This window comes from Urocampus carinirostris, chromosome 3 (assembly GCF_059441175.1).
Source record: "Urocampus carinirostris isolate Australia breed hairy pipefish chromosome 3, RoL_Ucar_1.0, whole genome shotgun sequence".
NCBI lineage: Eukaryota > Metazoa > Chordata > Actinopteri > Syngnathiformes > Syngnathidae > Urocampus > Urocampus carinirostris.
This window is the reverse complement of record NC_142351.1, coordinates 52,463,788-52,486,429: the sequence shown is the minus strand read 5'-3', so window position 1 is coordinate 52,486,429 and position 22,642 is coordinate 52,463,788. Positions and strand designations below refer to the sequence as shown.

The 22,642-nt window shown below is 41.0% G+C and overlaps 2 protein-coding genes and 1 long non-coding RNA gene across 7 annotated transcripts in view; 1 reads left to right on the top strand and 2 right to left on the bottom strand.

The window, feature by feature from the left end:
• Window positions 1–2,778, bottom strand: part of ormdl2 (ORMDL sphingolipid biosynthesis regulator 2) — a 32,387-nt gene extending 29,609 nt beyond the window's left edge. For 2 of the 3 annotated variants that reach the window (XM_088332388.1, XM_088332389.1), the window contains exon 1: window positions 2,505–2,778. In XM_088332388.1, the coding sequence (XP_088188514.1) occupies window positions 2,505–2,624 (120 nt within the window). In that variant the 5' untranslated portion in view covers window positions 2,625–2,778. Of the gene's footprint in view, window positions 1–2,500 lie in introns of all 3 variants that reach the window. The other variant, XM_088332393.1, reaches the window with a different exon arrangement.
• hnf4a (hepatocyte nuclear factor 4, alpha) overlaps window positions 1–20,439 on the top strand; it is a 28,135-nt gene extending 7,696 nt beyond the window's left edge. The window contains exons 1-10 of one of the 2 annotated variants that reach the window (XM_088332385.1): window positions 9,945–10,132; window positions 11,407–11,581; window positions 11,640–11,734; window positions 13,150–13,256; window positions 13,333–13,488; window positions 14,457–14,544; window positions 14,675–14,827; window positions 15,270–15,506; window positions 16,493–16,615; window positions 19,658–20,439. In XM_088332385.1, coding sequence (XP_088188511.1) covers window positions 10,045–10,132; window positions 11,407–11,581; window positions 11,640–11,734; window positions 13,150–13,256; window positions 13,333–13,488; window positions 14,457–14,544; window positions 14,675–14,827; window positions 15,270–15,506; window positions 16,493–16,615; window positions 19,658–19,800 — 1,365 coding nt within the window. In that variant the 5' untranslated portion in view covers window positions 9,945–10,044 and the 3' untranslated portion in view covers window positions 19,801–20,439. Of the gene's footprint in view, window positions 1–9,944; window positions 10,133–11,406; window positions 11,582–11,639; window positions 11,735–13,149; window positions 13,257–13,332; window positions 13,489–14,456; window positions 14,545–14,674; window positions 14,828–15,269; window positions 15,507–16,492; window positions 16,616–19,657 lie in introns of those variants that run through there. The other variant, XM_088332386.1, reaches the window with a different exon arrangement.
• Window positions 15,267–21,110, bottom strand: LOC148370064 (uncharacterized). Of its 2 annotated transcripts, XR_015850082.1 has the most exons (4): window positions 20,793–21,110; window positions 20,495–20,570; window positions 16,540–16,630; window positions 15,267–15,528 (listed from the first exon to the last, which is right to left on the bottom strand). It is a non-coding gene; the product is annotated as an uncharacterized LOC148370064 (long non-coding RNA). The 2 variants fall into 2 exon arrangements; XR_015850081.1 differs by lacking the exon at window positions 15,267–15,528 and having other exon boundaries at window positions 16,124–16,630.
• Window positions 21,111–22,642: the final 1,532 nt, after the last annotated feature.

The window sequence follows — 22,642 nt, the reverse complement described above, 5'->3', positions numbered from 1 at the left end:
AGATGGTGACACCACTGCCTTCAAGCAGGCCTAAGGAAATGTCTGCTAGGGGGCTGTAATGTACCAACGTGTAAAATCCATTATTCTACTAAGTTAAAATAGCATTTATCTTTTCACTTGACAGTGAACTTTAAACTCATTTAAACTTTGGACTTTTTTATACTACAAAACTCCGAATCTCTGAAAAACACTCAACAAAATGAAAATATTATGTTTTTGTGAAACAACAAATAAACTATGATATACAAGAATAAAATGTATATCTGTTATGTTAAACACGTAATCGCTAAAAAATAAAGGAAACATAAATTAAGATATATGTATAAAATCCGTACAAAAAAGATAAAATACAAAACAATTCTAACATTTTTTATATTCATCAAATTTTAAGTCAACAATACAGAACTCCTAAAAAAACCATGTATATTGATCAAAAGCGTCTCGGAGGGAATCGGCCCTTGATTGGTGGAGAGCCACTTCCTTTCCCAACGGCACCTCACCAAAGGCCTAGGTATGAAATGCACGGGCCGCCACTACGTTTAAGCCAACAGATGGCAGCAAACCCGCGTTGGCTTACCGACTCTTGTTTTTAGTTAGGCCATTTGGTGTCCGGCCTGTAAATGGACGCGAATCGTCGGCAGACCTGTTAATGATTGTGAGGTCTTATCGCCTGCTGTGATTGATTGACGTCTTGCTTGGCTCTCTGTGTTTATTGACACAATTGTTGACTTATTTTCTGCACGGAGGGAACTTTTTGACGCGAGATGACACGGACGAGGCCCTCGGAAAACATCGCCCTGTGGGTCCAGTGTCAGGAATAAGGAGCCTTGAGAATGCGGCAAGGCGAGGGACACGCAGCATAACCTTTGCTTAAGTTGAAGCCACCGTCATTTTTTTATCAGACTTTTTATCGGCTTGTAGTATGATGCGATACCGGACGGCTAAATTGGCCCTCGGGGTTTATGATTAGCCTGAAACCAAATAGATGTCACGAGCACGAACAATCCCTGCACTGCTCTCGAGTTTGATTTCGTGACAAGCCTTAAATGTTTATCAGCAGGTTGATGACTGTGATGAGAAGTCAAGTCCTTCTGGAGAGCAAGTCGTAGCTTTTCTTTCACTCAAAAATGCAACTAACGATTATTTGAATTTGTCAAAAGAGTCCAAGTATTTTTCGGCTTATTATCAATTGATTTTAAAAATATTACTGCAAACGATGAATGAATGCAGATTCAATTTCTGGTTTATTGTTCAATTTTTTGTCCCATAGTAAATCCGATAATGGAAAAGTTTAAAATGATAGGCAACAGAGTGACATTTGGAATTTTAATTTGAATCTTTTTAAATAATTACCTTTTATAAATTTTTGGGGGGATCGTTGAAGTAACCAGCCATTTTTGGGGGTCCTCAAGCACCCCCAGATTCAACCCGAGCACCCTCAGAAATTATAGCATTTTTAGGATAGTCCTAAATATAATGAAAAACGCCAGATTAAAAGATGTAAAACGTAAAACAAAATAGATATTTGAACAACTCAGGGTCGGAAATACTCTCCTGCCATGAAATGGTTCCGTACATTTAATTCCTAGCACCCCTCTGGCCCCCTTCCCCGCTCCTCATTCGCAGGGTTAGTGTCACTTGCGGCATAGCGGCAGAGTCAGTAAGACACTCTGGCTGCTCAGCACCCTCAAAGCTATAAACCTAAAATCGCTCCTGGAATCCGGGTACCACAAAGTGTGTCCCATTCCAAATCTTGTTCCTATTTTTTTCTTTTCATGCATTCAATTTGGATTCGTTTTCATTTAGCCTGAAAATTCATTAGAGTGCTTCACGGGATTTAAAAACAGCCCATCGCCATTTTGTGTCTTAGATAAGCATTTCGTTTGCTCTTCATCATTTTTAATGACAACCTAATTCAAGAAAATAAACATCTGAGGAATACGGGTGGCCCCAGCCCCAATAACATTTTTGTTTTGCTTTGTTGTTTGACCTGAAAGTACTGCTAAAGAGTCTTCTTGTGGAAGATTTACGATCAGGAAGTAGAAAGTTGAAATTTAAATAATAGAATTGTATTCCTTGCAATTGGAAGGAAAAACACAATATTGTCATAGGTAGTGCAATTCTTTTAGGCTGAGGGATGACAAAACAACCAAATGCAGATTGACCCTTTAAAGATTTATTTAAGATTTAATACTGAGTAAATAGACCAAAGAATGTTATTTGCAATATTAATTTTCAGGATCGGAAGATCTTCTATCGGTCCTTATATGTTTTCTCCCAAATTTTGTATTTTTCCAATCGACTCATATAGACGATGATATTATTCCCACACATAAATTGTGTAAGAGATTTGCTGAAATTTGCACTATAGTTTGCTGTTTAAAAATATGATTTTTTTGTTGTTGTTCTCCCCCCTCCCTGACCAGCCAGCATGGCTTGCATAAGCGTTGTTATTTGCAGATAGTTATCTGTTGACACGCACAACACTGCATACACTCACCTACAGTATCTGGCATCTCTAGTAGAGTTGAGCTGCAGCAGGCCTTCTTTCTGCTAGGCCAGCAATTTTTCCGTCTTCTTTTCCGCCGTTTATTCACACTCCCAATCGTGCCGCGCTCCGGCATAAGAAAAGAAGTCCTGGGTTCTCCGCCGTTGCTTCATGTCCCGCAATTGGGGTTACCCGGCCTGGGGTGTCCGGGCCCGAGCCTGGCCAGGCATGAGTTCAGAGAAGCCGCTGTGCATTCTCGCTACTGGCTTGTGCTCAGTGGTGGGAGATTCCTATTTGGAATAAATAGACAGGACTTTGTTCACAAACTGGAGTTTGAAGTTTGAAAGGGGAGACTCACACATGCATGTGTTACATCAGGCCTCGACAGTCCTTTGACTTTTGGCCCCCGGGGCAGTTGTTCGGGTGACTGATTATAAGATGGCTAATTCGCAGCGGAAAAGTGCGCCACGCGTGCCGCCGTTCTCTGCCGAAACGTCCTACCCTGTTATGACGCCCTGCCGCAGGATGATCCGACAAATTTGTTTTCTTTATAATCACGTAAAACCCGCAACAGTGAAACTCAGAATTAGTGCTAATATCAATTCTGCTGGTGATATAAAACGAGGGATGGGATGCATATGTACTCTGAGCGGTTACCGTAGTAACTACGGCGTAGTCAGCCAACAACGTGCTAAAATGCTACCAAAACATGCCAGGCAACGTCAGAAAACAGGAAAAGCAGGGAAAGAGTCAAATATGACTGAAAAAACTAAAACTAAAATTGTAAGTACTCACCATAAAAGCCTCGGGCCACAGTTTTAGACTAAAATCAGGTTTTTGGCTACCAATTGTTTGCACAGGCACTTTTAGAAGATAAAAAAACACATTATTTACATATCATAATATTTTGCAAGTTCAAAAAAAAACAAAAAAATTCGAAACACAAAACTATTTTCAAAAATATGTTTTCTGGCATTTGTATGTAGGGCAGCACGGCGGAACAGTGGTTAGTGCGTGTGCGGCACAGTTCTGAGGGGTCTTGGGGAACCTGCTGTGTGGGTTCAAATCCAGCTACCGGACTTCCTGTGCGGAGTTTGTATGTTCTCCACGTGCTTGCGTGGGTTTCTTCCGGGCACTCTGGTTTCCTTCCACATTCCAAAGACATGCATTTCAGGTGGATTGGCCGGTCCAAATTGTCCCTAGGTGTGAATGAGCGAGCGAGTTGTCTGTCCCTGTGTGCCCTGCGATTGGCTGGCAACCAGTTCAGGGTGTCCCCTGCTCACTGCCCGATAATTGCTTGGATGGGCTCCAGCACCCCCGCGACCCTACTGAGGATAAGCGGTGCAGCTAATGAGATGAGATGAGATTTGTATGTTTTTGGCGTTATTGGTCCCATGAGAGGTAAATGAGTGTAAAAGTGAAATGGCACAATTTTTACATTTTACTTTAGGTGGCCTTCAAATTGCCTTACATTTAACTCCTCATTTACCAACTGATGACACCACATTCTGAAATAAAATTGTTGTTCAGTGTTTTGCTGGAGGATACTTCGACATGGTCAAAATGTCAGCCTGGAACCAAACCCACAAAACGCGTGATCTTTTTATCTCCCTGAAGCTCGGGCAATTTGCAAAACTAACTTGGAACTGGTTCAGGGCTCTATACAAGGTCTGGACTAGACATCAACGTTAACATCATGAGACAATATCAGTCTTGTTGTGCCTATCTGAAACCAGAGAACGGGTTGTCAGTTCATGATTAAGAAAGCTATAACAGAACAGATTATATTTTATAGTCCTTTACAGTATATGACCCTTTTTTGAGGACTTCACAGAAAAATAAGATGGGAGCAGTGATAAAATGTTTTTAATGGCAGGCCAGATAAGATTTACTCAGGTGTTGACTCATGTAGAGCTGATTCGGCCTCCACATCGCTGCCCCCTCCGCTCGTCCACCCCTCCCCTTTGAAATAATCAGCACAGTTCTTAAGCAAATAAAAAAAGCGTTGCAGAAAAGCCGATCGAAGATGTTGTAAGAGGAGATGACCTCTGTACACGCACGCAAAACAGTTCGGCCCCGTTTTTATCGACGTGCACTGTCTCCAACTTAACTCACCGTTCGAACAAAATGTTGAAAGAAATGTATATTTGCAAGGACAAAATTTGTCATCATCAGCTTTTGATAACTGTAAAAATAGGCTTTGGTGTAAGGTTCTAAAAATCGAGATTCAAACGGCACCTTCTGCAAGCCTCTGGACAATATTTTTTGACTGAACTCAGGTTTAAATTTCCCAACTTTTGGCTACCGCTTGATGGCAAGGATGTGTAAAATCCTTAAAATCTCTTAAAGACACTTTAAGACACACACCCCAAAAAATTGGACGAAGCATTTAAGGCAGCTCAAAATTTTGCTGAATTAAGACCAAGACATAGTTTTCAACATGACAATCATTTTGAAACATTAAATTCTTGCGATTGCAGTCAGTACAAACTTATTCATGGATTTACTCCAAAAATTATTCCTTTTAGACCTTCACAGAAGGGCTCTCATGGCTCACAAATGAAACAAAAGGAAAATATTCTGAGTATGTTGCGGTCAAGTTATAAATGTATACAGAGGTAGGTTAGAACCCAAGTTGGTGTTTTATTTTTTTAACAAAATGCATCTGTAAGAGGGTGGCAAAGTGGGAGACTGGGTTTGATTCCAGCTACCAGCTTTCCTGTGCGGAGTTTGCATGTTCTCCCGTGCCTTTTTGGGTTTCCTTCAGACACTCCAGTTTCCTCCCATATTCCAAAAACATACATGGCAGGTTGTTTGGTGTCTCCAAATTGTCTCTGGGAATAAGTGTACAGGAAAAATTGAATGGGTATCTTTTTCTGTGTGACCTGTGATTGGCTGGCGACCAGTCCAGGGTGGCCCCTGCCCTTTACGTGATGTTGACTAGGATAATCCCCAGCACCCCTGTGACCCCCTTGTGAGGATGAGCGGTTTGGAAAATGAATGAATCGGCGAGAGGGAATACCGAAGTGGGACTGTCTGACTCACCCTCAATCGCCCACACCAATTTCCTGCTCTTTAAATCTGGCGAGCGAGAGTTCTTCTATACCGGCCCATGGTGAAACAAATTTTTTATTAGTGTGGCCAGGCCATTCAATTTACCCCACTGTACCCAATAGGCCAACACGCCAAAACAGAGGTAAATCATAATCCGACAAAATTTTCAGTTAATTAGGGCAGTGTTTTTGAACCAGAGTGCAGTGAGACCTTGTGTAGTGTGCCGTAGGAATTTGTCCAATGGTATTATTTCAAAAAACAAGCCATTGTTTAGTATCTTTGCTTTCTTCCATTGATCAGCTGGGTAACTGTAAGATTGTACTAAGTACCTTAATTTGTTTGATGACGCTGTTTAAGATTCTATGACCAAAAAAACAACAAAATAAATCATATACAGACAAACTTTTGCATATAATTTTGGGATCTCAATTATTATAATTATTATTAAGAGGACAAAAAATAATGAACTTTTTTTTGTTACACTTGCAAATAATTTGTGCGTATTTTAAGTATTAATCTTGTTATTTCCCTCCGGAAGAAAAACATGATGAAAATGTAGTAAAACCTGAAAAAGAGGTTAAAAAAAGTAGAAAAATCCCAAATGACGGTAAAATGATTAAGATACATTACTTTCTGAACCACGGTGACTTCAAAAACGGTATTTTCTTAATTTAGACACACTGATTTAATCTAAAAAAACATAACATAACTTAGGAAATTTCTAAATATTTTAGACCGATGGTGTGCCTCGACATTTTTGGATGATTAAAAGTGTGCCTTGGCTGAAAAACGTTTGGGATACACTGAATTTGAAAAATGACAGTAATTTCATTGATTTTTATGCTAGTCTAAATGAATTTGCAATAAATTTCCTATACGATTGCCTGTTGTTTGTATACTTTTTTTTCGTGTGTTTTAATTTCCCTTCTTATCAATTAATGTAGAAGGGAGATTCATGTTATATAAATAGAAAGCAAGAAAGAAAGAAAGCAAGAAAGAAAGCAAGAAATAAAGAAATAAAAAAAGAAAGAAGAGAAGAGAGACAGACATCTAAAAATAATGGGTCAGTAGTAATTTACATTTTTCGTATCAGTAATCGCCAGCGCCTTTCTCATGAGTTAATCACTCAAACCTTCATTGTAGCCACGAGCCTTGCGACATTGTGTAGATTTTCATCATCACTTTGTGATAGGATTAGTGGGGCAGAGGTGATACAAGTTTGTTCAAATCCAATCATGGAGCACCTCAGCTCACAACGAGCACGTTTCTCTGTTTAGAGTTAAGGAAAATACTTTTCCGAAGCCCCAGCGTAGCTGAGTGCGCGCTTAACAGGTTGGAGCCTGGCTGGGGGTGAACTTAAGATCGTTGACCTTCCGCTGTGTACTGGCACTTTCTCTTCAAATATAACGCCACTGTTTGCTGGGTCACATGCGCCACGAGGCCGCTGCGCAGAAAAAGGGGAAAAAAGGCATGATGATCAAACAGTTGGGGATTTACTGACAATACATGAAGTTGGAGAATACAAAGAGGAATAAAATGAACTTTCATTCGGACGCGAGAATTTCACATGCAAAAAAAAATTTGATATTTGATATACCATGATGTCACGGAGCGGTTTTCTTGCTAAAAAAATGCTTTAGTTAGGAGAAGATGAGTAACAAGTTGAATGTTTGCGCACATGTTACCAAAGAATGTCACCAATATATGATTATCAAGATATTTTATCAGTATGTCTCATTTTATACAATAATGCTTTGGATACCCTAGAAAATCAGGGGTTGGGCAAGAATTGATACCAGATATTGGCATCAGGCCAAGACCTTAACTTCCTCCTAAGGACATTTAAAAACAAAAAAAACTAAAAAGTCAAAGAATAGAAAATGGAGAACATAATCATGGGAACTTGCATTAATTGTGCAAATGGAAGATACACACCCGTCACAATGGTCCCCAACTAAGGGGTTGAGCCCCCGACTGGAAGTCTGATCTCTGTTTTTTATCTGTGTGTAATAATAATTTTGCACCTACTTGCATTGGATATGGCCCTCTTGAGAATAATGTTTAGCAACAGGTCTTGGAAAATACAGAACTTACCTAATAAACATCACAATCCCCACCCTAAACAAGCCTGCAAAGCTGTAAAAATATATATCTATTTGGTCACTACTTTCAATTGCACTATGAGTTTTTCCTTGGCCTCTTGTAGGTTTTATATCAGGGGATGGTGTAATAATAGTCTGTGGTTTGCAATAATCTGTGGTCTTTGCAGCCCTTTGAGACTCTTTGTGATTAAGGAATATTCAAGTAAACTTGACTTGATTATGGCTTCCATGCACTATTTTTTATTGCAAAAAATATTTTGCAAAATATTTTTGTCCATTTATTCTGAGTCTTTTGTCTTATTTTCTCTTGAAAGTCTTTATCACATATTTACCCTTGAGTGCCATGTCTAATCCCCTTTCATATAATGTTTCACTACATTCTTATCAATGACAATTCTATTCTATAATGATCTATCATGTTTTATGGGAGAATGTTTGGTACTAGTGATATCAATGGGTGACTCAAGGTCTGGTATCAGAAATGGCCCCATTTGAGTTTATTTCAATTGGGAAAACTTGCAAAGAAAAAAGAGTTTACTTGACTCGATTGACTGAGACAGGTGCAATGTGACTTGGGTCCATCCATCCACAAACTCACTCAGCTGCTGTGCTTTGTTTTATTTGTTTTGTTTTTGTACAATGAATTATCGGGCCCAATAATGATGAAGGCATGAGCTGCGACGGAGCAGCGGAATTGCTGCAGACGCTAATGGACCGACGCTAGCTCGGCTCCTCTGAGGTAGATAGTCGGCTTGCACGCCGTCATGTGAGACGCGCATAAGCCGTGTTATAAAATTGATGTTTGTGTGACGAAGGGTTAAATTTTGTCCCAAATTCTTTAACATGCAAAATGTGAGGAATTAGTACATGGTTCTTGCATAAAATCTATATACAGTATTTTACGTCCATATATTCCCATTGGGGCAGCACGGCGGCGCAGTGGTTAGCGCATGTGCGGCACAGTTCATGTCATGGGAACCTCCTGCGTGGGTTCTAATCCAGCTCCAGACTTCCTGTGCGGAGTTTGTATGTTCTGCCCGTGCTTGCGTGGGTTTCCTCCGGGCACTCCGGTTTCCTCCCACGTTCCAAAAACATGCATTTCAGGTGAATTGCCCGGTCCAAATTGTCCCTAGGTGTGAATGAGCGAGTGAGTTGTCTGTCCCTGTGTGCCCTGCGATTGGCTGGCAACCGGTTCAGGGTGTCCCCTGCCCACTGCCCGGAGATGGCTGGGATGGTCTCCAGCCCCCCTGCGACCCTAATGAGGTTAAGCGGTACGGCTAATGAGATGAGATGAGATGAGATGAGATATTCCCATTGTTTTTTGAGATTATGGTTTTAAAGACAGCATGTCTTGTCTTTGTCTTGCTGAGCTGGGATTTAATGGGAGGAACACCAGCACCCAAGCAAGCCATTTGCCATATTGTTTTAGGTGGTAATTAGTTGAAGAGGTTAGCGGTGTTTAAGCAAAGTTTTGGAAGTTTTTGTGGAGAATGTCTAGGTGTTGTGTTGCCGGCGGATATAGTAATGGTACAACAAAGGCCAACCAGCCAAAAAGGGGCTTAATGGCAAAAAAACATATAGAAAGGTGAAAGAGGGGGCTAATTGGGACCAATCCACAAATGCTAAACGGAAGAAAGCAAGGCTAGCCGACCAAAACCCCCCCTGGTGAGCAGCTAGGCTAACCAGGGAACTAACCACAAAAAGGGGCAATGGCTACGGCCATAAACGCAAAGCCGGCAATAAATACACGAAAGGATACAGCAAAACCGGCCCCAACACCCAGGTGGCTGGCCAAACACCACAGTCAACGAGCGCCAACCGGGAACAACACTTACCCTAACCCTAAACCTAAACCCTAACCCTAACCCCAACCCTAACAACCTCGGTAAAATTATAACAACCGCGACACATGCAACAAAAACACAAACGAAAAGCCTTAAACGCCTATTCAAAGGAGGCATTATGACTTTTTCCCAGCAGAAATAAGCGCTATGCTGTTCGACATTTTGCAAGTCTTGTGCTAGATGTGTCAATTTCGAGAATACCAATCTGTGCCTAATTGAAAAACTATTGTTGACAATGAGAGGATGTCAAAGTTGGACTATCTCTCGTCCAAAACTGTGATTCACCATTGAACAGGCTAGTTAACCATCAACCAGCAACAAGCAGCCCGCCTCTGGGCCAGTGAGCGGCAAGAGCGAAGGAGGCCAGCTCATGTCAGTCTGCTGTCAGGTCCCGCCAAGTTGGGGAGCTAGACCACGTCTGGGTGGAGTCAGGGTACTTGTAGAGGGAGGGGGTTCCTGGGCTGAGAAGAAGAAGGAGCAGGGAGGGGGGAACATTTGTTTCTGGGAAGAGTCTTCTCGTCAGGCCTTCAGGTCTTCACCAATCGCTCAGGCCAACATGGACATGGCAGACTACAGTGAGGCCCTGGACCCGGCGTACACTACGCTGGAGTTTGAGAACATGCACGTGCTGGCCATGGGCACAGGTGAGGTCAACCCTTGCAAGAGCCTCGATGTAACAGCTTTGAACAGGCGTTTTTGAGCAGCATACCCATTCCTCCTAAATGCTCCTTCTTTTTTAGCTTTTACTCCTTAAATACTTGCACCTTATTCCAAGACGCACTCCCCCATTATGCCTGAGTCCCGTCCCGACTTTTAAGAAGCTGTAAACGGTTTCCTAGGACTTGTTTTTTTATTCCATGCAAGCCTTCTGGTCTATTTCAAATCAATGGAGTCACGCTGTGTTTGAATTGATTGAACTAGCTGGAAAACTGTCACCACTCACCATACCGATGCTTAACTACCATTATCATGAGGTGTAGACAGACAGCAAAGAGTAATCAATTATAAATACATTACTTGTGTCAATATTTCTTAAATGACATGAAAAAGAAGTGATCATTTACTTACTGTGAAGCAGAAAAGACAATTATTTGGGGCCCTATAAGCCAAGAAGGCGAAAAAATAGAAGAAAGAAGAAGAACATATACTAGTTATGGTCTTTTGAAGGGAATCGTCTGGTAAATTCTAAATCAGCCTGACGATTACCAACTGTTAGTTTTTGATTTCATGTGCATTGTTTGTCAAAGCAACACATACAGTAGCTTTCATAACTATCAACATCTGGCCTTCTATAGGATATGTTTGCCCAGGTTTCTTTATTCTATTTAAGCAGAGTTTGAGTGTTTTGATCAAAGTTAGTAGTTGTAAAATGTTAGGTCCTTACTGGTTTTTTACCAAACAAGTATATGTACTTCTACTTAATTGGGAGACCAATTTCAAAAACATCTTTTTTTTGGGCCAATCCTTCCATTTAAGTATGTCTTTGCTGCCGTCATTTACAGAGGCTTCTGGATTTGTCATAACAATTAAGTAGAACAATAACCTAATTCAAGGCCAAACACCTTCAAGAAAGTTTAAGATAGTTGGACAAAGGCATTTGAAAAAAAATTATTGAGAAAATGAGTAATGCAAGATTATTCTCATGTTATTCCTTTGTGAGCCGGCACGTACAGTTTTGGTGTTTTGCTCAGATTTTTTAAGACCAACTACACTAATGCTTCAAATGAATATCCTCGGTTTGTTATGGAATTTCTCTTGAAGTCCGAACATTTCCAATTTGGAATATTACTGAAATGGCCCTGCAGAATTTAATCTGGATACTTCCAGACTATGATTTTGGACTAAGCCATGGTTGGCATCTTGACACTTGGTGGTATAACTGGAGTATGAACTTAAAATATTGGGCGCGTTTCTACAGAGTCCTCGCCGGCTGAGAGCACCAATATGAATGCGGCGTCCCACCTCACGGCGGGCAGCTTGTGCGCCATCTGTGGGGACAGAGCCACTGGAAAACATTACGGCGCCTCCAGCTGTGACGGCTGCAAAGGCTTCTTTCGCCGCAGCGTCCGCAAAAACCACATGTACTCGTGCAGGTAAGAGCCCAGGTAAGAGGTGTTTTTGACAACTTAATAACTTCACAACACTTTTCAGATTCAACAGGCAATGCATCGTGGACAAAGACAAGAGAAATCAGTGCCGTTACTGCAGATTAAAGAAATGCTTCAGGGCCGGAATGAAGAAAGAAGGTACGACTGCTTTCCACTTTCAAGTGACAGCCCTCAACCCGGGTGTGTCGCCTAAAGAGGAGTTATTTGTTAATCATCACTCCAGTCAGTGAGCAGCTTATGCTGAGCAAACACCTCACAGCAATAAGAGCCATATACTGATAAAAATGACAGCCTTAGGAGTCTTGTTTTTTTTTTTTTTTGGGGGGGGGGGGGGGGGGGGGGGGGGGTAATGACTCAGCGGCTTCTTTTTGAGGCACAGAAAGTTTTACTTTTACTGCCATAGTGGTGTAACTGGGGACTGGGCATGTGGGGACACAAGCTCCTCACTGGCATAGAAACCATCAATACAATTAAGATAATAAAGAAGCTAACAACTGTACACTTACGTCAATGAATAAAACATTTGGAATTAGAATTGTCATTGGTAACAACGTAGTTTGCGATGTGATTTGAAATATCAGTCTAGGATAAACACATAATCAAGACTTAAAAGAGAAAAACACAATAAAATAATGCCTGTATAAATGACTACATCATTTTTACAAGCTAGTGCTTGGAGAATGGCCTAAGTTGTAAAAAAAAGGTCAGTGAAAAGTTGTGCAATAACATTTAGCAGCAAAAAAAATAATACCCAAATAAGTTTAATATAAGGATATGAATACCAATTTTTCTATGCATTGCAAGATATATATTATATAGTCTTTTTTCTGGGTAAGAAACTGTCTCTGACCTTGTTTTAAGAGAACTGTAGCACCTACTGTAGCAAGAGGTGGTCGTAGGGGTGAGAGCAGTAGCTGGAGAGCCATTAGCCGCTGCCCCCGTGCCAATGCCGTTTTAGATCTTATCTCATTAGCCGTACCGCTTATCCTCATTAGGGTCGCGGGGGGGCTGGAGCCCATCCCAGCCATCTCCGGGCAGTGGGCAGGGGACACCCTGAACTGGTTGCCAGCCAATCGCAGGGCACACAGGGACAGACAACTCATTCGCTCATTCACACCTAGGGACAATTTGGACCGGCCAATTCACCTGAATGCATGTTTTTGGAACGTGGGAGAAACATACAAACTCCACACAGGTAGTCCGGAGCTGGATTTGAACCCACGACAGGTTCCCATGACATGAGCTGTGCCGCACAAGCGCTAACCACTGCGCCGCTGTGCTGTCTTAGATCGTTCTTTCAAAATGCATTCCCTATAAAGGCATGTTTAGAATCCTGAACAAAACAGGAGTTTCAGAATCCCATCCTCAGCAATTGACATCTGTCTTGTCTAACTTCTCTGTGTGTCTTACCAATCAGTAAAGCGACATGAAAATGTAAGGCGAATTTGAAATGGGAACAGTTAAAAAAAGAACGTTTCTGTGACTCATACAGTGCAAGAAAATAAATCCTTACAAGTTGGAATTTTACTTATAACACATGCAAATTCATGCAGCCGTGCAAAACGAAAGAGACCGAATCAGCACCAGAAGATCCAGCTACGAAGACAGCAGTTTACCCTCCATTAATGCACTCATCCATGCAGACGTGCTGTCGAGACAGGTAGAGTAATTGAGATAGATACAACCCTAAGAGTAAAGGACAAAGTCATGTACTTCTCCAATTCCACTCTGATTAGATCAGCTCCCCAGCGCCTATTCTGAATGGCGACATCCGAACAAAGAAGATGGCCACCATCACGGACGTATGTGAGTCCATGAAGCAGCAGCTTCTGGTGCTAGTGGAGTGGGCCAAGTACATCCCGGCCTTCTGTGACCTGCCCCTGGATGACCAGGTAAGAGTCAGACACCGTGTACATACTTGTATAGACATTCTGGTCACTCATCAACCAGCCAAGTGCCGAGACAACATCCATCCACAAGACACAAGTCCATCCAAATAGGTTCTTTCCCAACACAGCGGGACACAAATTCAGCTTAATCGCTTAAATCTGCAGTGAGGAAAAGGAAAGTTTGTAGTTGGCGGAGGAGAAGGAACTTTTGGTCATCACAAACAAGCATACGTGCTCTGTGCAGTATGGTTAATATATTTGAATTCTTGGTTACAATATGATGAGCAGCTTTTAAAGTTAGATCCCTTCTTGGAGAAAATGTGCTAAATCATTAACTGTGTGATCACCAGCTTGTGGTAACTCATTTGCTGATGTTATGATAGAAAGATATTTCTTAAAGTACGGAGCCTCAACGTTGACAAGGGGGTTGTTTTTCTTTAATTTTAGCAAAAGCCTCAAATACATAACATTTCAAAAGTGCTTTCTTTTGTGGCCAAAACATGGAAATAATGTGGACACAAAATGCTTTAGTCGTTCCTGGAATGCAGGGTAATGCTTGGATCAGACTGCAAGTCAAAACAGGTATTTCTCTATGTTTTAGTTGGGTCTGACAGCTTCACTGACAATGCTTCCTTATCAAGTATTGCCAGGTCAACATATCCTGTCATATATGGAGATTTATTCAAATTCACATCTGTTGCTTATGATATTAATGTAATATCCTTTCATCAAGTTAGTCAGGATTAAACAGCGCTACAGGCAATTTGTACAGGTTGTTCAGTGCCTTTCCAAAGCTTAACCAGTAAATACGCATTTAGTAAGATTAAATTGTAACTCTATTTCATAGACATAAATGAACATTTTGTGTCCATTTTATTTTATAGTTGGAATTCAATGTTCTTATTCCTCTCACACACATCTATAATGTTTGCTTTGTTTTCCAAAATTAAAATATAGCATCACTATTGCAGGTGGCTTTGCTACGAGCTCATGCTGGAGAACATCTGTTGCTTGGCGCTGCAAAAAGGTCCATGCTCTACAAAGATATCCTTTTGTTAGGTAAAAACAGTATATCAAATTTGATCTGCCACAATTATTTTTTTATAAATAAAATCTAGATAAAAAAAACAAAAGGTATTACATGAGTCTTGCAGTCCTGTGTTCCTAGTAAGACTTATTTGTGATGCAGGAAACGATCACATCATCCCCAAAAACTGCCCAGAGTTGGAGGTTGGCCGAGTGGCTGTGAGGATACTGGATGAGCTTGTGGTTCCCTTCCAGGACCTTCAAATAGATGACAACGAATATGCTTGCTTGAAGGCCATTGTTTTTTTTGATCCAGGTACTACAGACACTTCTAAGTCATTTGTGATGGAAAATAAAGGGCCGTGACCTGGCCATTTTTGGTAGCAGAAATCCAACAGAGTGTAACCAACAGCAAGATCCAAAATAAACATCCCTTCTAGTATTGAACGAGTACTAGGTCGAGAAAAAAAAACAGTATCAATTCAGCCAGTCTCTCAATGGTCATTCCTTTTCAAAGAAATCCAGACAATTACTTATTGATAGATGTTTGAAGTGAATTGTTGAAAATGTGCTGCACTTGAAAATTGTGCTCTTTTATACCCTATTTTGGAGGTATATTTCTGATTTCTGAGGGCATGCCTTGAGAAAACCAAAGACACACTTGAGCCTCGCCACAAACCACATAGTGAAAAGGTCTACCGCTGAGCCAATAAGAAGACAGTATAGTAAGGAATTTTCCGACTTGCGTTTGCCCACAGATGCAAAAGGTCTTAGTGACCCTGGAAAGATAAAACGTATGCGATACCAAGTCCAGGTCAGCCTGGAGGACTACATCAACGACCGGCAATACGACTCCCGCGGACGTTTCGGGGAGTTGCTCCTCCTGCTGCCGACCCTGCAGAGCATCACTTGGCAGATGATTGAACAAATCCAGTTCGTCAAACTTTTTGGCATGGCCAAGATTGACAATCTTCTACAGGAAATGCTTCTTGGAGGTGAGTCCTTTAAATTGCAGACCTTCAAATAGATAGCTTTCACCAAAGTACAGTTTAGACAGAAAATATCAATGGCTGTGCACCAATAGAGCATCACCTGCATTGAGGCGCACAGACATTTTTGGGTGGCATTTCTCATTTTGGCAGGATAATGACACAAGAATGAAAAACCTAAAGAGTAAAACTGAGTCCAAACTTTTACTGGCCTAGGAGAGTAGAATGTTTTTTCTGGAAAAGCTGCTGAGTAAGCAAGACAAAAATCAAACCAAAGTCATTTTGGGGGGGCAGTTTTTACATATGCGGTAACGTACCTGACTGCCTGTAAAAGATGGTGTTCATAGTGAATATCGTCCAGGCCTAAAATGTCTTTCTGGAGAAAAATGCAAAATCAACAAAACCAAAACTGCTGAATCAGCTTTTTGTTGTTGCATTTTTGACATCTAGGGTAACCTACCTAACTGTCTGTAAAATATAGTGGTAATATCTTAACTCTTTTCCCCATTTCTTGGGTGGACAGACACACAAACAGACTCAAATCAGGTCAAGTCAAGTCACATTTAATGTGACAAACAGACAAACAAACAGATATACATACTTCCTGACTAAAACATTATCACCACTCTTACTTTGCTCGAGGTGATAATCAAAAAAGCCACCGCCAATATACTACTGCTTCGCTTTGAAAGAAGACAAATTCTTGATTGTTTCATGAAGATTGGCTTGTTTAGTGGGCATATGACCGTAGAACTCGTATGTTAGTCAATGGCCAAGACAAATTTGTTCCTATGTGAACAGTAACATTTATTGACTACTTACTATTTTTTTCTTTACTGCATATGTAAAAAAGTTCCCACATTCCCCCTTTAATTCACCTACAATGTGTATGTCAATAACAAACGGTTTGTTGTTCACGCCTCAAAATCATTGATGGATTATCTTAGTTGTTGTTGCAGATAACCAGTGTCAAAAATGTCTTGTTTCCCCAGGCTCTGCCAATGAAGCGCCACATGCACCGCATTCTCTTCACCCTCACCTTGTTCAGGAGCACCTCAACACCAATGTCATTGTGGCCAGCAATATGACGACGCCCATCCATAATGGACAAATATGTACGTATTGAACTCCTGCAAAAATAAAATTAAAAAAAAACATGGTATAAGTCTCAATATGACATTGCCAAATGCAGAGTCTGATTGGACTCTGGTAACACTTGCACCTGCGGATCTGGATAGTTTCTTAACTGTCCAGTTAAATTTAACTCTTCGTCTAAGGTGACCTTAAACAGTTAAAAGGAGAATATTTTCTCTATTAATTTTGTGTAAACATCCAACTGAGTCCAAAGAGCCTTTATGTTTCAGATACAGTCCAAACACTAACCCAAACCCCAAAATGATGAAAAACAAGAGTTTATTAGTACTTGTGAAATGAGCTGACTGAGGCTGAGATCATGACTTTAAGCTAGGAGATGGTGGCTAAGAGTAGCAAAATTTCAAATTCAGGACAGCACCTTAGGTATTTTTTAACAATCTTCAACTGAGGTCAAAGAGCCCTTATGATTTATTTTACACTGCGTCTATCTGCTTTTATCTTACTTTTATCAGCAATGTTCAAGGCGGAACACATTACGTTTCAGGAATGTTGTGTTGGAGAGTCGTGCTTGTCCCTGCAAGTTTTTTACTTTTATTTTATTTTTAAGTGTGTAGTATGAAAATGGTGAAAGTAAGAAACGGCCTGCTACCAGTAGTGTAGGAACCCCAAAAAAGAAGAGTTTATTTGAGCATGTCTAAAAAAAGCACACACTTGGACACGCATCATAAATGAGCTGATTGAGGCTATGATCATGATTTTGAGCCAGCAGATGGCGGCATAAGGAAAGAAAGTTCCAAATTCCGTACAGCTCCTTTTTAAGTACAATGAGTTAAACTATCATTTCGTATTTCTTGTCAATTTTCCTGGAAAATTACAGAGTGTCAAAATGTCAAAAGTAAAAAGTAACTATGGTTTAAACTTTTGCTTCAAACTCAGTACACGGCAGTAAGAATTTAGCAAATCAGGTAATCAGGTGAAGTAGGGAATCCGACCTGAAAAATGTCTACAAAAACATTCCAATTTGATTATTCATCATCCTCCTCTCTTGATCCTTCAGTTGTGTTTGATCGTTGGTAATCCCATCACCTTCCCTGATTGTTGACACCTTTTAGATCCACCAATAAGTTATTTTGGGTTGAAAGTTTGAGGGATTTCAGAAATCAAACCATTCAACTGGCCGAATCCTTTAAAACTTTATTACCGTACTTGCTCTCATAGCTCGACTAAAATTACCAATTATAAGGACTGAATAATTCAGATCAATAAAAGAAAGTGTCATCATGTTCTTTACTTCTAGGCAACATGGATTTTTTGGAGGAATGGGAAATTCCACAAGAGTGACAGTCACCTGTCACATTGCTAACCATAGTACACATGTGTCAAAGTCAAGGCCTAAGGGCCACTCCTATCTCCCAACAAGGTTTTCTTCGGCCCCTGAGATGATCTTGATTCATTATAATATCATATAGCAGGAAACGTTTTGTATTTGTTTTCACTGTTCTTGTCCTTTATTTCATTGTAGTTTAGTGAACGATTGAAAATTGTTATTTCATTTCTTTGAGGTTATTTCAGTCGAATTTTGTTAAAATATAAAAGTCAAGTTCTGTTTATTTCTATTGCCTTAATCACTAGGAGTCTCAAAGGGCTGCACAGACCACAGATTATTGCAAAACACAGACCATTATTACACCATCCCCTGATCTAAAACCTACATGACGGCAAGGAAAAACTCAAAAAACGTCAACATGAGGAAAATGAAGAAACGTTGAGAAGGGAGCGCACATGAAGAAATTCCCCTTTCGGGATGACCAGGCTGCAATGGATGTTGCAATAACAAATACCGTATTTTCCGCACTATAAGGCGCACCTAAAAGCCTTTATTTTTTTCAAAAGCTGACCATGCGCCTTATAATACAGTGCGCCTTATTTATGGATCAATTTTAAAATTGCAAAGTTTTCCAACTAACTTGCAGCCGCCGACTAGATTTTCCCCCGAACGCCAAGTAGTACGCGGTGTATGCTGGGATTTATTTACCGGCGTTTCATTCGCTAACCAATGTGTCAATCATCATTTGAATCGATCACTATTGGCTAAAGTTATTCGGAGGTCAAGGGGCGGATCCTTTTTATCATTTACAGGCTGGCATTGGCTTAAACGGCAAAACAAAGCCTGCAATTGGCCGAAAAAGATGTGTCAATCATCAGTTGAATCGATCACTATTGGCTAAAGTTATTCGGAGGTCAAGGGGCGGATCCTTTTTAGCATTTACAGGCTGGCATTGGCTTAAACGGCGAAACAAAGCCTGCAATTGGCTGAAAAAGATGAAAGTGTATAGCACGTGGCTCACGGCATAGAGAAAGCATTTTTTTCTATTCTGTATTTGTAAATATGTTATTCTCCTGGATTTACTACCCTCACTGATATAAGAGGACATTGGCTGCACATTATTATGAACAAAAAAATCATAACGTTTGATAGAAATGACCTAGAAACTTGCTTCATTTTTTGACATACTCAGAAATGTATAGAGGGCTGGAATGGATCAACCAACGGGCCGGTCTCAGCACTGGACTATGTGCGTCGTTTGAAAAAATGTCAGGAAATGAATCAGTCGGCCGTTGGCTTGTACCTTATTTTTTTATTTGGCCCTTCCACCCGTTTGACTTTGACACCCATGTACCCAAATAGTAAATCAACTACATTAGTTTATTAACAGACTTTTCAGAGCTGCATTAAATGTGTTTGAGATTTTTACCTCCCGACGCTTGGCGCAACTCGGTCACCATGTTTGTAGCTGAAAAGGCTTGGCAGAATAATCCTTTAAATTCTTCATGCAAACTAATCTGGCTTACTTTGTCAAAGAAAACTTCTGTTATTCTTTCTTAACATGTTTAATTCCCTGAGAAATTTCACAAAACTGCTTGTTCTTGTTCCTTATCCGAAAATAGTTATTTATGTCCTGAGATATGTTCGACCAATAGAGAGCACTTAATGCTGCAAGTCCTCTCTCGGTTTCTCCTTTCCTAACTGGCGGCTGGTTCTTTGTGTTCTGTTCTTCCAGCCACTCCGGAAACCCCGATCCCATCTCCACCTACAGCTTCTAGCTCAGAACATTACAAAATAGCTCAAGGAGTCATCGCCACTGTCCCCAAGCAGCCAACCTCCATTCCTCAGCCAACCATCACAAAACAAGAGGCTATTTAATGAGCATCGTTTTACCGAGCGTTTCCAAATAAAATGCTTCAAGCTGACTTAAACGTAAAGTAGATAAGTGCCTTGAAAAAGATGACCTGATTGAGTCTATAAGCGGTTTGAAACCTGGAGTTTTTTTATAAAATGGCATTTGGTAAACTGTTTATTTTTGTGTGTAAATAGTTTCAAGGATGGCCAACGAGCCTTTCTTTTGCAAAATGTCTGTGCAAGATGTTTGATATTGAAACTTGACCATGTGAGTATTTTATGAATGTTACAGGGGTTTGCATTATCCTTTGTCTTTTGTTTCAGTTTCAGTATGTTTTGTTCTCTTGCCATTAAAAAAAATACTTTGGAGCCGAGCAATTTCCTGCAAGCTGTATATTTAAAAAACAAAAGATTGCATGTATGGATTCCTTATCTTGCTGACTGGACCAAAACATTTCCTTGATTTTTAGAAAGATGACATGTGTTCAAAACTACTTTTCAAAAGATTGCATACTTGGTAGGCTCTCTGGTTTTATTCTAAATGTGTTTTTGAGCGTTTCATATTTCTATGTCGTGTTTGAACTGTGCCTTGTAAAATGATGTGCCTTTGAATAGGGCAATGTGAAGAGTAACTAATAAATCAAGGGTTATTTTTACACTTCATTTGTATGCCTCAAAGTGTGCTTTACAAGTTGTATTGGAAAATAGGGGTACTCACAATATTCTTTTCTGGGGGTGGGGGGCAATCCTCGTGGCAGTGGTGTGGTGTCTGATAACACTGAGGTTTCTTTGGACTGACAAACAGGAATAAACCAATTGCAAAAATATAAAAGCATATAAATTAGGGAGGGGGCGTATCATGATCTAATTGGCACATTGAATATGTTTTGACATAACTACAGCACTAATACAAATTATATTGAAAAAGTGAACAAATTACACAAATATGTAAATGATTTGAATATGATTTCTCATATGACACACATTGCAATCTACCTACCTACCTACCTACCTACCTAATTTTGCCCCTGTTGCCGACCTCGCTTACGAACTCGGCACCGCCTTTGATCTCCAGCCCTGGCCAACGACTCGCTATTCCCTGCCTGTCTCCGATCCTCCTCGCCAGACACGGAAGTGCCACTTCGCGTTCCCGCCACCTGCTACCCGTGTTCGTCGACCCACGGATCGTGGAAGCAAGCCTTTCTCTCCCTCTTTTATCAATAAAAACTGAGAAAACGAGCGCTATTGGGTCCTGTCTCCGTTCCTGGTTTGTGACACCCTTGGCCAAATGTTTTAACCCAATGCTGCCCTTGACCCAAAAACACCCAAAGCAACAGCTGGCAAAAACAAACTCCAGAGGCGTGTTCAGGAGAGTGAGCGATTGCTATCGCTAGCTATCGCTAGCTTCTGAACGGCCAATGATTATTGAGCGCTCGCGTGCCCGAGTAATCACGGGAGAAAGACCGCTTACTTTGATTTCCAACATGGCGTCGACAGTGCAGAAGATGGAGGATCTCACCCTGACGAGTGCTGTTGGCGATGTAATATATCGTCTTACATTGCCTGGTAATGTTTGTGAACAATGCAAGACAGGTATGACCCTTCCACTGCGTTTAGGATAACCTTAACTGTGTCAATATGCGAACTGTCGCTCATATAAGCCAACTCGCTCAAAGCAAGCTGTAGAACGAAATCCATTGTACTGTCGTCGGCCATTTTTGATCAGTAAGGCAATCACAGTGAGCGATTACAAAACGTTCAGCAGTGCGCGGCAAGCGATTAACAAGCGACTACATGTCTGATTACTCTCCTGAACACGCCTCAGAGGCGTGTTCAGGAGAGTGAGCGATTGCTATCGCTAGCTATCGCTAGCTTCTGAACGGCCAATGATTATTGAGCGCTCGCGTGCCCGAGTAATCACGGGAGAAAGACCGCTTACTTTGATTTCCAACATGGCGTCGACAGTGCAGAAGATGGAGGATCTCACCCTGACGAGTGCTGTTGGCGATGTAATATATCGTCTTACATTGCCTGGTAATGTTTGTGAACAATGCAAGACAGGTATGACCCTTCCACTGCGTTTAGGATAACCTTAACTGTGTCAATATGCGAACTGTCGCTCATATAAGCCAACTCGCTCAAAGCAAGCTGTAGAACGAAATCCATTGTACTGTCGTCTGCCATTTTGGATCAGTAAGGCAATCACAGTGAGCGATTACAAAACGTTCAGCAGTGCGCGGCAAGCGATTAACAAGCGACTACATGTCTGATTACTCTCCTGAACACGCCTCAGAGGCGTGTTCAGGAGAGTGAGCGATTGCTATCGCTAGCTATCGCTAGCTTCTGAACGGCCAATGATTATTGAGCGCTCGCGTGCCCGAGTAATCACGGGAGAAAGACCGCTTACTTTGATTTCCAACATGGCGTCGACAGTGCAGAAGATGGAGGATCTCACCCTGACGAGTGCTGTTGGCGATGTAATATATCGTCTTACATTGCCTGATAATGTTTGTGAACAATGCAAGACAGGTATGACCCTTCCACTGCGTTTAGGATAACCTTAACTGTGTCAATATGCGAACTGTCGCTCATATAAGCCAACTCGCTCAAAGCAAGCTGTAGAACGAAATCCATTGTACTGTCGTCGGCCATTTTGGATCAGTAAGGCAATCACAGTGAGCGATTACAAAACGTTCAGCAGTGCGCGGCAAGCGATTAACAAGCGACTACATGTCTGATTACTCTCCTGAACACGCCTCAGGTCACCTGTTACGTAAAAAGAACATGATTGATTGATTGATTGATTGATTGATTGATTGATTGATTGATTGATTGATTGATTGATTTATTGGATCCCTCAGCCGCA